Source organism: Vulpes vulpes, chromosome 5 (genome assembly GCF_048418805.1).
Source record: "Vulpes vulpes isolate BD-2025 chromosome 5, VulVul3, whole genome shotgun sequence".
Classification (NCBI taxonomy): Eukaryota; Metazoa; Chordata; class Mammalia; order Carnivora; family Canidae; genus Vulpes; species Vulpes vulpes.
Genome location: NC_132784.1, coordinates 50,729,728 through 50,743,198, shown reverse-complemented (window position 1 = coordinate 50,743,198; position 13,471 = coordinate 50,729,728). Strand labels below are relative to the sequence as shown.

The 13,471-nt window shown below is 37.8% G+C and overlaps 1 protein-coding gene and 1 pseudogene across 5 annotated transcripts in view; both read left to right on the top strand.

Moving 5' to 3' along the window:
• CD226 (CD226 molecule) overlaps positions 1–11,969 on the top strand; it is a 107,880-nt gene extending 95,911 nt beyond the window's left edge. For all 5 annotated transcript variants that reach the window (XM_072758085.1, XM_072758083.1, XM_072758086.1 and 2 more), the window contains exons 5-7: positions 921–1,023; positions 5,332–5,383; positions 8,064–11,969. In XM_072758085.1, the coding sequence (XP_072614186.1) occupies positions 921–1,023; positions 5,332–5,383; positions 8,064–8,177 (269 nt within the window). In that variant the 3' untranslated portion in view covers positions 8,178–11,969. The remainder of the gene's footprint in view (positions 1–920; positions 1,024–5,331; positions 5,384–8,063) is intronic.
• A 497-nt stretch (positions 11,970–12,466) lies between these two features.
• LOC140599149 (U4 spliceosomal RNA) lies at positions 12,467–12,616 on the top strand (annotated as a pseudogene).
• The last annotated feature ends 855 nt before the right edge of the window (positions 12,617–13,471 follow it).

The window sequence follows — 13,471 nt, the reverse complement described above, 5'->3', positions numbered from 1 at the left end:
GTCAGAGTAACAGATTTTTTTCTGATCACTTTTTATCATTAACTCAGGTTGAGTAGAAAATATTTCTTAAATTATACTGTTGTATGAATATACTTAATATACCAGTCTTAAGAAGTAATCTTTATTTATGTACTGTTTTGATAGTTGTTTTTTTTCTACAAAAGATTTTATGTATGTGATTGGGAGCTCCTTAACGTGAAGGGATATCCGTCTCAAACAAGTAACTCTTTCTATTCTTGTTCTTTTTTAAAATTTTTAACTGAAGTATAGTTGACATATATTAAATGAGTTTCAGGTATACTGTATAGTGATTCAACAATTATATCCATTATGAAAGGTCACACAGTAAGTCTAGTTACCATCTGTCACCATAGAAAGTTATTACAACATCGTTGACTATATTCCATATGCTGTACTTTTCATCATTGTGGCTTATTTATTTTATAATTGGAAGTTTGTACCTCTTAATCCCCTTCACCTATTTATTTTTTTAGAGAAAGGGGGAGGGACCAAGGGAGAAGGAGAATCTTAAGCAGGCTCCATGCTCAGAGCCAAGTGTGACATGTGACATGAGGCTTGATCTCATGACCCTGAGATCAGGACCTGAGCCCAAATCAAGAGTTGGATGCGTAACTGATTGAGCCACCCAGGCACCCTTCCCTTCACCTATTTACTCTTGTTCTTCATAAGGTGTTAAACCTGGCTGAATCAAGAATTAGTAAAAATCTATGAGGAGTCACAAATATTTAGAAGACTCTAAAGTAAAAATTATCTTTTTCCCTTAATTTCATCCAGCTTTTTTCATTGGGTTGTTTTGAATTTTTACTGTATTTGATTAATGTTCCCTTTCCTCATTTTCCCACTCTTTTTTCTGGCTTTAGCTGAATTCCTAATTCCTACTATATATTTTTTCCTCCTAGGTAAAACTGATAACCAATACATTCTCTTTGTGGCTGGAGGGGCAGTTTTATTGTTGCTGTTTGTTATCCTAATTACCACCATCATTGTCATTTCTTATAAAAGGTGAGTATTGCAATTCATCCTGACTCTTGCATTCTGATATGAGGGGCTCTCTGTTAATGACCCAATAGTTGGCCAAACTGTGTTAGCACTCACATACAGCATTTGGAGTTTTTTTCTTACACAAAAGAAGAGAAGTAGTTGTGGTAATATCGAAGGAGAAAGCTAGAGTCATTTGTTTAAGAATTAATAGGAGCTGCTCTCAAGTTAGCACAGCTTTCATATTCTGGGCAGTCAACTGCCTGGTGCCTCTGCTCTGTCTGCCGTGCCATCTATTTTCCTCCTCCTGCATGGAAAAGAGGCGGTTGGGCAAGGGGCGGTGTGTGTGTGTGTGTGTGTGTGTGTGTGTGTGTGTGTGTGTGTGTGATGAGAGGCAAGAGGGAGAGAGGGAGGGCTTCTGAGAAGGGGAAGAAAAGCATTAAGCAGTAGTAATGCCTTCATGCATTCCTTCATCAAATATCTATGGTGACAGTAGTGAATAAGAGACGATATGAGCGCCCATTCTAGTAAACAAATACTTTTAAATGGTTGTTGTCTCTGAAACAAGCAGTGCTGGTGCTCTTCCTAAAAAATGATTGAGGAAGAAAGGTGTCGGAAGGGGCCACCTTAGAGAGAGTAGGTGGCCATTGACCTCTGCTAAAGTTTCCTACCTTCTACTGTCTTGTGGCCAACTTGGGAACTTTCTGGGATATTCTTGGTTTACTCTGCCCTTTCTTACTGTCCCATATTCATCAACTCACTTGTCTAGGTATTTGTTGTAAGATAATTACTCTTTATTCTTGTGTTCCAACTAACATGTTCTCTTCTCAGGAAAGGGAAGGAGTACATCCATCTCCTCTTCTCTTCTGCCTCAGCAATAGTACCAAACACACATGCACACACACACTGGCGTGTACATGCATCTTAGTAGGTAGGTTTCTCTGTCTCGTCTCCATATCCTGACCTCTCCTCTTTGGAGGCTTGTATTACCACTCACTTGATACTGGTGAATGCTTCCAACCCACCCCCAGCTCCAGGTGTCTCCTCTTTTCCTAACACATCTGACTTTTCCTGGTTGCTCTTCTAAAAGCTAGACTGACCATGTCCTTCCCCTGTAAAACCTTTGTCTTCCTATTGCCACCAGAATAATGTTAAAATTCATTAACCTTGCATCAGAGGCACCCATTGTTATGACTTCCATCTAATTAGTGGGACCCCAATCTAATATTCATTTATATTTTCTACTTTGCTGCCCCCATGTCGACAACTTTTGTTAGAACTGCAAGCCTTATTCTGTGAACATACCCAACTCTCTTCCTACTTGGGTAGCCAACAAAGAGTGGTTTCCCCCATGTTTGACTTTCCTCCTGAAGCTCAAAGCGTGGGACACGTGTCTCCCCTGGGAGGTCCTCCCAGTTCTCCCTCCCTGCAAAGAGACATGATGTCACCATCTGGAACCACATTGTACTTCTGCTCTGCTGCACCTTGCAGTTTGCTTTGTCGCTTAATCATTTCTCTGCTTGTCCTCCCTTCTGTTCAAAATGACAGGGATTGTGTTCTACTCATTTCTTAGTGCTTGATAGCATTTAGTGCTAATCTTTCCAAATAATGGATGGTCAATAAGTATTTGTCTAATTAAATTGAAACACAAAACTCTCGCTTTCCCTTTCTTCCCGTCATGGGCTGCCCTAGAAGCCTTTCCCTGGTCGGAAATTGAGCAAATTAGCAAATTGAGGTAAGGAACCCAGGATGTTAGTGACACTGAGGATTTTTTGACTGCTTTGCCCTGGTTGATGAGCAATACACCGAGGGCAGCTGTGACAGCAGGAGTACCTGGGGCCGCAGGCTACATGGTAGGAGGGCATGAGTGACAGTACGTATCTCTGGGGGGTCACAGAGCTTGGACATGATGGATTCAGCTTCATGAAAATGCATCACTTTTACATGAATAGCTAAATTGAACTGTAGGATAGATTGTCCCACTTGGTTAGATGTGATAAAAAGATTTGTGGACTTGAATGCGTAATCATGGGCAAACATCACAAAGAAAGAGGCATTGCTCTGTCTACCTGGTTGCCCGTATCAGTTCGTGGTTGTTACTTAGAGTGGAAACATTTTGAAAAATGACCCAAGGGCTTAAACAATGGCCTTCAGAACTCTGTCTTTTTGTGACCACTTAAAATAATATTGCCGCTTTAGATGTGTGGACTTGGGGAGAAGCTAGAGGAGATAACAGTGGGCCTGAATGAGACGGAGACCTTGCTTCACACCCAGTACTTCGTTGCCTGTGTGCACAGGGGCATTTCCTGCACCTTCTCTGCTCTCAGGTTGTGGTGCTTCCAGTGAAAGATCAAGATGGTGACACTGTTAAGAGAACATGGCTGGTGGATGTGGCTAGCCCTGGTGAGGCATGGCAGGAGCCAAAAGATAGTCTATATGCTGACGCCTGTGTCTGTAGGAAAAAATGAAATGTTTAGTGTGCAAAATGTTAGATACTTATTTTTGCCTTTTGTTGTCAACTTTGATGCTCATGACAAATAGGCTGTTTTGCTCTGCCTGGGACTCCCAGGTTCAGCACTGAAAATCCCTCAACTCTGGGGGAAACTCCTTAGAATCCAGCAAACCAGAATGGTCAGTCAACCTAGAACAAACCACAGTGTTTACTCTCTTTATTTAATAGACTAGAGGACTGAACTGTATAGATGCAAATAACTGGTAAATCGCCAAGCGTGAGTTAAACACAGATCATCTGACTCTGTTTCTTGTTCTCTTTTCTTCATAATATTGAGTATTTTAGGCTGATGTAAACAGTGTATATATTTGGACCTTTTTGGGAAAGTTAATCTGTATTATGATATAGCCAGCCTTGTGAACCATGATTTAACAAACAATCCAAGGTCATAGGTTTGTTTCCTCATTTGTGAAAAGAGGATGGTAATAACATCTATGTCACAGATTTCTTTGAAGGAGTAAATAATTTATATGAATGACCTGGAAGCATAACTTTCACATAATAAACTTACACATCAAAAAATCAAATAAATTAACCACATAAAAGCTTCTTCATAAGTAAACACACACACATAGAATAAGATCAGTTTGTGATCATGTCGACACAGTAGGAGGATTCCATAGTGAACAACATCCATCATTTGAACAACCTTTCCATGGAGACAGACTAGCTTGGCTGGTTTTTAAACTTTCCATGAAGGGGGATCCCTGGGTGGCGCAGCGGTTTGGCGCCTGCCTTTGGCCCAGGGCGCGATCCTGGAGACCCGGGATCGAATCCCACGTCGGGCTCCCGGTGCATGGAGCCTGCTTCTCCCTCTGCCTGTGTCTCTGGCTCTGTCTCTCCTTCTATCTCTCAAGAATAAATAAATAAAATCTTTAAAAAAAAAAAATAAACTTTCCATGAAGGAATTACAACTTCATTCTTTTACATAAAGGAAAATAACCCTATATTTTTGCATCTAACCTGTCTCTTCTGTGGTCTGATAAAAATCTTTTCCTTAGGGAGATGGAAAAAAAAAACAGTCATCATCTGCCATAATAACTATTTTCATGCATTTGGGTAGAGTCATTTCATCCATGGCATTCAATTATAGTAGCCTCTTTTCTTTGTCTCTTGAATTTTCTTTTCAGATTCCTCCTGATGTTAGCTTTTTGTAGTTTTCATTCAAATGGTGGAGGGTTTAGAAAATAGCATGGCTCCAGAGGGCCCACTGAACTGCGGCACGTGGCCCCTGAAGCAGTGAGCCTAGTAGTCACAAGGGAAGGCTGTGGATTCAAGTCTCAATACTATCACTAACCAACCACGCGATGTAGGGCCTTGTCTCAGGTTCCCAATCTGAGTTAAATATAGAGTTTTTGATGAAAGCTAAATAAAATAATCCATTTAGGAGGTTTAGTCAAACACCCAGAAGTTTCTTTAAAGCTTAACTATATTTCCACTGTCATCTGAGAACTTACACAGTTGGCATTTAAAAGGAAGTTTTTGATTGTGGGAAATCCTGAAGCTCGAGATTATTTGGAGAAGGCAGTAAGTCATCTATGCAATAACCCACCATGAACCATTCTTTAGTAAGCTTGCCGAAATTAATTACTAATGTGCACTAGCTGGATATCCATTTCGATGCCTTCACCATCTGTGGAAAATGAATATTTAGGTCCAGGGAATTTTGAGTAGGTATGTATGAGGCAACTGTGGATGCTACTTCAACATAGTTAATGAGGGCATTTGGGCTGGGCTACAGGTATGGTATATTACTCAGTGCAATAGTACTGGTGCTGGAGTGTAAGACCTTAATGCCTCTATTGAATATGTATTCTCAGGAGAAGGAGACAGAAAGAATTATTTAAAGAGTCCTGGGGTGCACAGAATAAGGTAAGTTTTCTCAGAGCTGTCATTTGTCCCCTTTTCTGCATTATAATATCCTGTAATGTTGGTCCATTTTGCAGTCCACAACCTTACTGTTCTCCTTTCAGTTACCTGGCCATGTAGTGTATCAGTTATTTGAGGAAACACCTGTTTTCTGACCTATTCTCTTGTTATTGACGCCCTTTGAAACAATTTGTTTTACATGAATACAAATAAAGCTCCAACTGCCGGGACATCATAATAGTCAGCCCTGTGGATTACCACTATGTGTATAAGTTTCTTAGGGCTGCCACAACAAACCTACTACCAAGTAGGCTACTTAGACAGCAAGAATCTATTCTCTTGCAGTTCTGGAGGGTTGGAATCCAAAATCAAAGTCTCAGTAAGATATGTTCCCTCTTGGGATGAGAATCTGTCCTATGCTTCCCTCCTATCTTCTGGTGGTGGTTGGCAGTCCTTGGCATTCCTTGGCTTCTGGACTCATCACTCCAATCTCTGCCTCTGTCTTCTCATGACATTCCTCAGTATGTGTAGACACATGCACATCTGTATCTCTTCTCTTTTTAGGAGGGCAGCTGTGCTGTTAGACTAAGGGCCCACTTACTCCAATATGACCTCATCGTAACTAATTATATCTGCAGCAACCCTACTTCCAAATAAGGTCATATTCTGAAGGTCTAGGAAGGACATAAATTTTGGGAGGATACCACCTGACCTAGTACAGGGCATAGTAATGTTTTAGGTCATAAGGCATAGCAAGCATATTAGAAAAACACAATGCTATGATATTCATTATCATTATTATATTTCTATTGATTTATTAATTAAAGAATGCTCGAATTTCTGTTGGGCTGCAGGAGTCTCATGAATTGTAACATTTTCTTCCTCACTCCACCTTCCCCTGCTCCTTGTTTAATTGAAAGAATAGAAAATCTCTTCTGGATAAGAGGGTTGCTTATTTTCATGCTCATTGTCTCCACTATTAGTCAGATTATCTCTTTAACATATATTATTCTGTTTGCAATGTTTTGAAAAGATATTTTATTTTTTAAAGATTTTATTTTTTTTGATAGAGAAAGAGAGAGAGTGAGATCATGAGCAGGGGGAAGTGTAGAGGGAGAAGCAGACTCCAGAGGGATCCCAATTCAGGACTCGATCCCAGGACCCTAAGACCATGACCTCAACCGAAGGCAGATGCTTAACTGACTAAGCCACCCAGGTGCCCTATTTATTTTATTTTAGACAGAAAGAGACGGAGAGAGGGAGTGGGGGAAGGGGTAGAGGGAGAGAGCCTTCAAGCAACCTCCCACTGAGCATGGAGCCCTACACAAGACTTGATCCCACAACTGGGAGATCACAGCCTGAGCTGAAACCAAGAGTTAGATGCATAACTGACTGAGCCACTTGACCAAGCCACTGCCCTTGTTTATAAAATTTTACACAAAACATTTCCCCAAGTGTTATCTAAAATTACATCCATTTCTCTTGAATTTAATTATTTGCAATTGAATTCTGCATGGTCAAAACATCAAATAATAAAAAGCTTCTAACAATCTAATATGTGTGCTTCAGATTTCTCTGTTACCTATTTATCTATCGGTTTAACTTTTTTCTTCTGATACTTTTTACACAACAGATTTTTTTTTTTTCTAAAGAATTCATGGCTGGCTTTTTGATAGTAACTGGAAAGACTAAAGAAGTCTTGCCTTGTTTCATCTGCTGGTCCAGCAAGCAATAAAACGGTCCTCTGTCATACACAATTTTGGGCTCCCTTCTTTGTCCTTAGCTGTTGTCCACTCACACCAATCTAAAGCCACATTTACTGCTGTGAATGTCAGAGGAAGAAAGGAGTTTTGCAACTTCCCACATTAAGTATTCAAATTTTTCAGACTTTTGTAGAATAATTATATTTTGAATGATGATTACAAAGTTAGATAATAAGTTGGATGTGAAAGAGAAAGAAGCTAGACCTGCTTGATTGTTTTGGGGTTTTAGACAGGCTATGGAAGTACCAGTGACATTGCAACTTTGCTTGTGCTTTATCCCTGCAAAACCACTCTCAATTTCCAAACTACTCGCCAAAAGACCCCTCTCTGTTCTTTTCCTCTTAATTTCTCTCTCTCTCTCTTAACTGCCTACAGATTTTCTGCCACATGCATATATATAAGTGGTCAAAATGACTAGTGAAGAGAATGTTAATGATTATATAACATCATCTTGAAAGTAATGCCAGTTTATTTTAATTTCTCTTATTGTGTTTAGTTGTTTACTTTCAGACAAGATTGTGTACTTTAAAAGTATTGTTTATTAAAGCATTCATTGAACAGAAATTATTGAGTACCTACTATGGGAAGTGCTATACTAGACTTCCATATAAAAATGAAAATAATGGTTCTTATCAAAACAGCCTGGGACATTGGGGGAAAGTTTAAAGACTAAGTGTTTCATAATCTAACATAGCAAGTGACAATCTAGAGTAGTCTTTTGTTGCATTGCACTCTGAGCCCTGCAAGTCAAAAATGTGATTTCTCATAGAAGTTCAATACGATGAAGAGAATCTTTTATGAAATTAATTATAATAGAAATCAGACTTACATTGTGGTTAATTTAAGGAGAGATTTGTTTTGAGTATATTTACTGGCTGCTGAAATGAAGTGAATCATTGACATTCTGTCTGTCTTTCTAGGCAGGCAACAACTATAGAAATCCCAACCCTACTAATCAATCATCGGATGGCGCCACAGAAGATGTTTATGTCAACTACCCAGCCTTCTCTCATAGGCCAAAGACCAGAATCTAAGCTTTTTTCTTGATCTAAGCAAATTTATGATGACTGTTATGTATGTGAATCTTTATATAATCTTTTCCCACTATTCAGTGCCTACCCTGGATACCAGTTGACTAAATGTATTTAATTTGAAAGGAAAAATACTTTATAACCTAGAGAACTTTCTTAGCAGAAATGTTTCAGAAAATATGACTCTAATTAGCTTACAATAAAGGGAAACTTACGGAATCACATAATGGAACAATCCAGGGGAGATCAAACTTCAGGCAAATGTTATTTACAAAGGTTTAAATGTCATCTCTAGAATTAAGTATGGGTATAAACCTGTTTCTGGATCCCCTTTCATGGTGTTGGAATCACTTTATTGGTGTTAGCCTAACTCTTATACACATGTTTCTGTTGTGTTTTGAACAACTCCTGGCAATTCATAATCCTTGTTTTTGCCTTGTTAATTCTCTGATAGAATAAGTACATTTGGTCATTTGTCCATCATTAAACAGGCATCATGGCTGGAAAGAATGAAATGGTTTAGGTCAATGAAGGGTCCACCTCTAGAACCAGGAGTTAGGCCAAAGCACATTACTGGGAGATTCATAGTATCATTAGAGGAGGGAGATGGGGCCTGGAAGCTGGGCTGGTGACCAACAAACGTGGACTGCAAGGACATTCCAGAACATCTCTTGTTAACCAATTAAAAAGAGAATATGTAGATGGATCTGGGTTAGCTCTCTCCCTCCTCACTTTAAAATCTGCTATATCAGCAGAGTCCAGAAGAGTAGCTGGCAGCAAACAAATGAATGGTCAAGAGGAAGATAAATGTGATAGGGAAGTCTCATCCCTTTTTATTATCACATGAAGTAATTTCTGACTTTACATAGAATTCTTGCACTCTCCGTGGCCTAGCTTCATGAGAAAGTATAGTAGATGATGGTCCAATAATAAGTTAAGGTTTTTGATATTTAAATTTTCCACTTTTGAGAATTATTTTTGTTATGTAAATCCTCTCAAAAGAGGCATCTAAGCATTATTAGTTGTTTTTTTCCTTAAATAATTGTGGAAAAAAATAATTGTGGAAAATCTGAATATAGGAAAGAGAATATTAGTTGGAAGTGTGGTTTTGGTTGTGGTAGAAACATGATGGGGAGGAACATTGGGAAGCTAAAGGGAAGGGGAACAGGGAACAAAGAATGGGAAGATACAGAGAGAAACTTGTCTTGCTCCACAGTTTAGCCAAAGACAACCCTAGTGATATCACTACAGAGCAATTAGTGGCCATCCTGCCATTGCCCAAATTCTAGATGGAGTCAAACAATGTAAAGTATTTCTGAAGCTAAATAATGGTCATTATCACTTTGAAACTCGAATGGTCATTACTAAAGACAGCGATCATTCATGTCTCAAATATTTGTTACTCATCACTAAAACACTCACCACAGAAATTGCATGTAAGTATCCAACTTGTAGATTTTTTTGATAATTTTAAGTGAACCAAAACCAAATTCTCATGTTATCTAGGAAGATTCTAAGCTGTAATTTACAGTTTTAAGTGAGTCAGTGGATGCTTTATGACTATAGCTTTAACTGTATGCCTGCCCAATAGCAGTTATTCTGTGAGTTACAGAAATTATGAGTGCTCCTGCTTTCTTCAACAGAAAGGAAAAAGTAAAAATGTCTACTTCTCATGAGGTATTTCCAGATTCTCAGTGACTAATCTGGGTGAGAAGGAAAATATGTCTCCCAACGCAATATGGGGAAATGTAAATCCCACTGGAACAGAGAAGATGTTGGGGGATGGGGGAGTGCAGAGTACAACCCGATGCAACTGTCCTGGTGGTTTCACTCATGGAAGACTTTGGCAGCAGAGCCTCCAGAACATTTGAACTCTGCCTCTTTTTCCATGGATGTTTTCTTTAATCTGTCACTCAGAATATTTACGAGAACTATATACTCTGTCCGTCTTCTTTCTGTATTGTTCCTCTGCAAAGTTTAGGATTATTCAGGCATTTGGGACTCTTTTAAATCCTGCTGGAATTTCTTTGACCCCACCCCCCCACCCCTAGCTACTGGTCTTATTTCACTCTCAGGTGTTCATGCTGATGAAGTTCTGCTCACTAATTTTCTTTGGACATCTTTACCTATTAGCAAAGCACTTTCATTGTTGTCTGTTTAATATTATTCTTAATTTGCTAGAGTTTTGTAACTCTATACACACATATATATCTACTATATAGATACTATGTGGTATATATAGTATATTGTTTGTATGTGTATTACACTCACACATATATATGTACATATATATATATTTCCCCCTAATCTGTTGTACCCACTATTCTGGTTGTTACTAAGAAAACAGTTCCACAGAATAAAAAGTCAGATTTGAATTAAATTATATTTTAAATCTTGTTTGAAAGGTGCTACTTGGGGGACAAGATGCTTCCTAAAATTTTTTTATGTACATAATTTATGATGATATATATTACATTAAAAATCTGTGTTTCCTTTGAATGCCATAACTGTAAATTTGAATATTTACAGTAAGGTAACTAATTAAAGGGAATTGGTAAGTGATGTCAAGTTAGGTAAGTTTGTTAAATGTCATTATAGAGTATACAGTTTTGTCAGGGAAAGGATATATGCCATTAACCTATGATGATTAGATATTGATTATATTATCATCAGAGAAACCTTGAGATATTACTTAAAGGCCTTTATGTACACTGAAAAAATAGAATTGAAATTTCACTAGCTTGTGATTATGCTTATGGGTGCCAGACAGTAAATGAGGCTATATTCTTTAGTTAGTAAATACTAAATTTATAGGATTTTTAAGTAACTCAGTTTATTACTAAAGTATTATACATATAAATTTAAAATACATTGGTTATCAATTTACAAGACAAAGGAAGATAAAAGTAACTTTAGTAAGTTTACTTTCATCGTAAATATTCAAATTATGTTGGCTTATATAGAACTATCTTAAATTACACCTACATTACAGTACTTTCCAAATTGGTAGAGTCCACTTTGTAATTAGAAATTGCTGTAATCAAAATGCTTCTCCTTGATTTATAATAATGTGCTATATTCTGTACTGCTTGTATGAGATTTCAGCAAAATTGGAGGTATTGAATGCTTATAAAGTTTAGGTGGAGGCACCAAATTGTGAGTGCAATGTTTAACTTCTTTCCACAATAGTGAAAAAAAAATCTTTGAAAAGTAAAAAGTGATGCAAACCTATCACACAATTAAGTATCACCATTAGTTTCACTACAATTAGAACATAGTGTCTATAAAGTGTCGACATTCACATTCAGGCCTTTGCATAAATTAATATATTTTTCAACTGGCCTTTTCACTGGAATTATTCTAAGTCAAGTCTCTAGGCTCTAACATATTTATCCGAAACATATAAACAAGTATTTTAAGAGACGTTTCTATTGCTGGTGATGCATATGTAGAACTGTGGCTTCTGGAATTCACTGCAATGATTTCTAAGGGAATTTTACAAATCTTCAAGGTTGGTTTAGATATTATTTCAGATTCAAAGCACCAACTGTGTTGTAAGGTATAATAAAAGACGTAATCTGAGGATATGTGTGATAAATGTCTGCAATAATTCCCATTTATTGCCTACTGTCCCTGTTGAGTTATAGGAATGATGAGTTATATAGTCACCTTGTTTAGAACATTTTTTCTAATTTTATGTGTAATTTCAGATGCTCTGGCTTTGTAGGACATGCAACGTACTCGACATACTGTATTCTGCTGTTTGAATGAATAAAGTGCAATGTTTCACTATCATTAGTTTTACTTGCCAGCAAAGAATATTAGAGGAAAAAGCCCTCTAGAATCATATTAACATAAAGAGTTAAATGCAGGAAAATTCAAACCACTGATGCTTTGTTACTTCTATCTCAATGCAACATTCAGTGTGTTTTCTAGATGCATGTAGTTCAAAGTCATACAAGGGTTTTTGTTAAAAAAAAAAAAAAAAGAAGAAGAAGAAAGTTTTTTCCTGCCCTTTTCATTTTCCCTCCATTGAGATGACAAATTTCACTTCCTCCAATTGTTTTACTTCTCTACTTTTCTGAATAGCGTGCTTATCTTACTACTGGATTAAAAAAATAGACATTGATGCAGAAGCTTTCCTCTCCACAAATTCACCACATATGCATACATTTCTCATGTGCCCATCCTTCCAAAGTATTTGTATTAAAATTTGATTATTTCAATGTTTGGTGTTTATGTCTTTATGACTTTGCCAACACTCTTCTCAGTTAAATCAAATTGTAAAACTGAGCTTTGCGCAGTGGCAGTATCATAGCCAATGAAGTTTATCCAAGGAACGAATATTGCTAATTGAAACAAATGGTAAAAATGATCTTGCTTTCTCTCCTACAGAACTTGGGTTTTCATCTAGAGCTAATAATTGTCTCTTTTTACATTAATAGTTTTGTATTTACCATAAATTTATCTTAAACTCTTCCCCAGTAACCTAGATAATCTCTCTAGATTCTCAGTGATGAAGCAGTTGTTTCCAGCTATCTTCATTTCCTGAAAAAGTTACCCTAGAACCTTGACTTGGGTCATTAAGCCCTGGTTCTTCCTGCATAGCCGTCATCCTCTGTCTCCCTTCAGAAAAAATAAAGAGAAAGGAGCATAAAACCTGGAATCAATTCTAGAAAATGTCCTAGTACCAGAGGATATGAGGTTCTAGATGGCGAATGTTTACCCAATGCCCTGAGCAAGGAACAATAAGAAGCCTATGTAATATTTAGACTTGTGTCTGAAAGAGTTGGAGCTCTTGGTTCTTATCTTTGGAAGCTGATGTTGACTGTTATAGAAAACCAGTAAATTTATTTGAGTGATGTGATATGGGTGACTTATAACAGCTCTAGGGCACAACCCTTGGAAAACAGGTAGAAAATGTAGCAACTCCAGGAGTCCACCAGCAGGAAGACACTTGGAGCTCAATACTTTGGCGAGAACACTGCAAACACACGTACTGCACATGTGGACAAGTTCTGAACACCACTCTTTAAAAAAGATTTATTTATTTATTTATTTATTTATTTATTTATTTATTTGAGAGAGAGAACAAGCAGGGGGGAGAAGCAGGCTCCCCACTCAGCGGGGAGCCCGATGTAGGACTCAATCCCAGGACCCCGGGATCATCACCTGAGCCAAAGGCAGATGTTTAGCCAACCGAGCCATCCAGGTGTCACTCTGAATACCACTTTTATATTTGCCTCACTTGTTCCAGAAACAGTGCCCCTTGCATATATATCAGTGAGGATATCCTT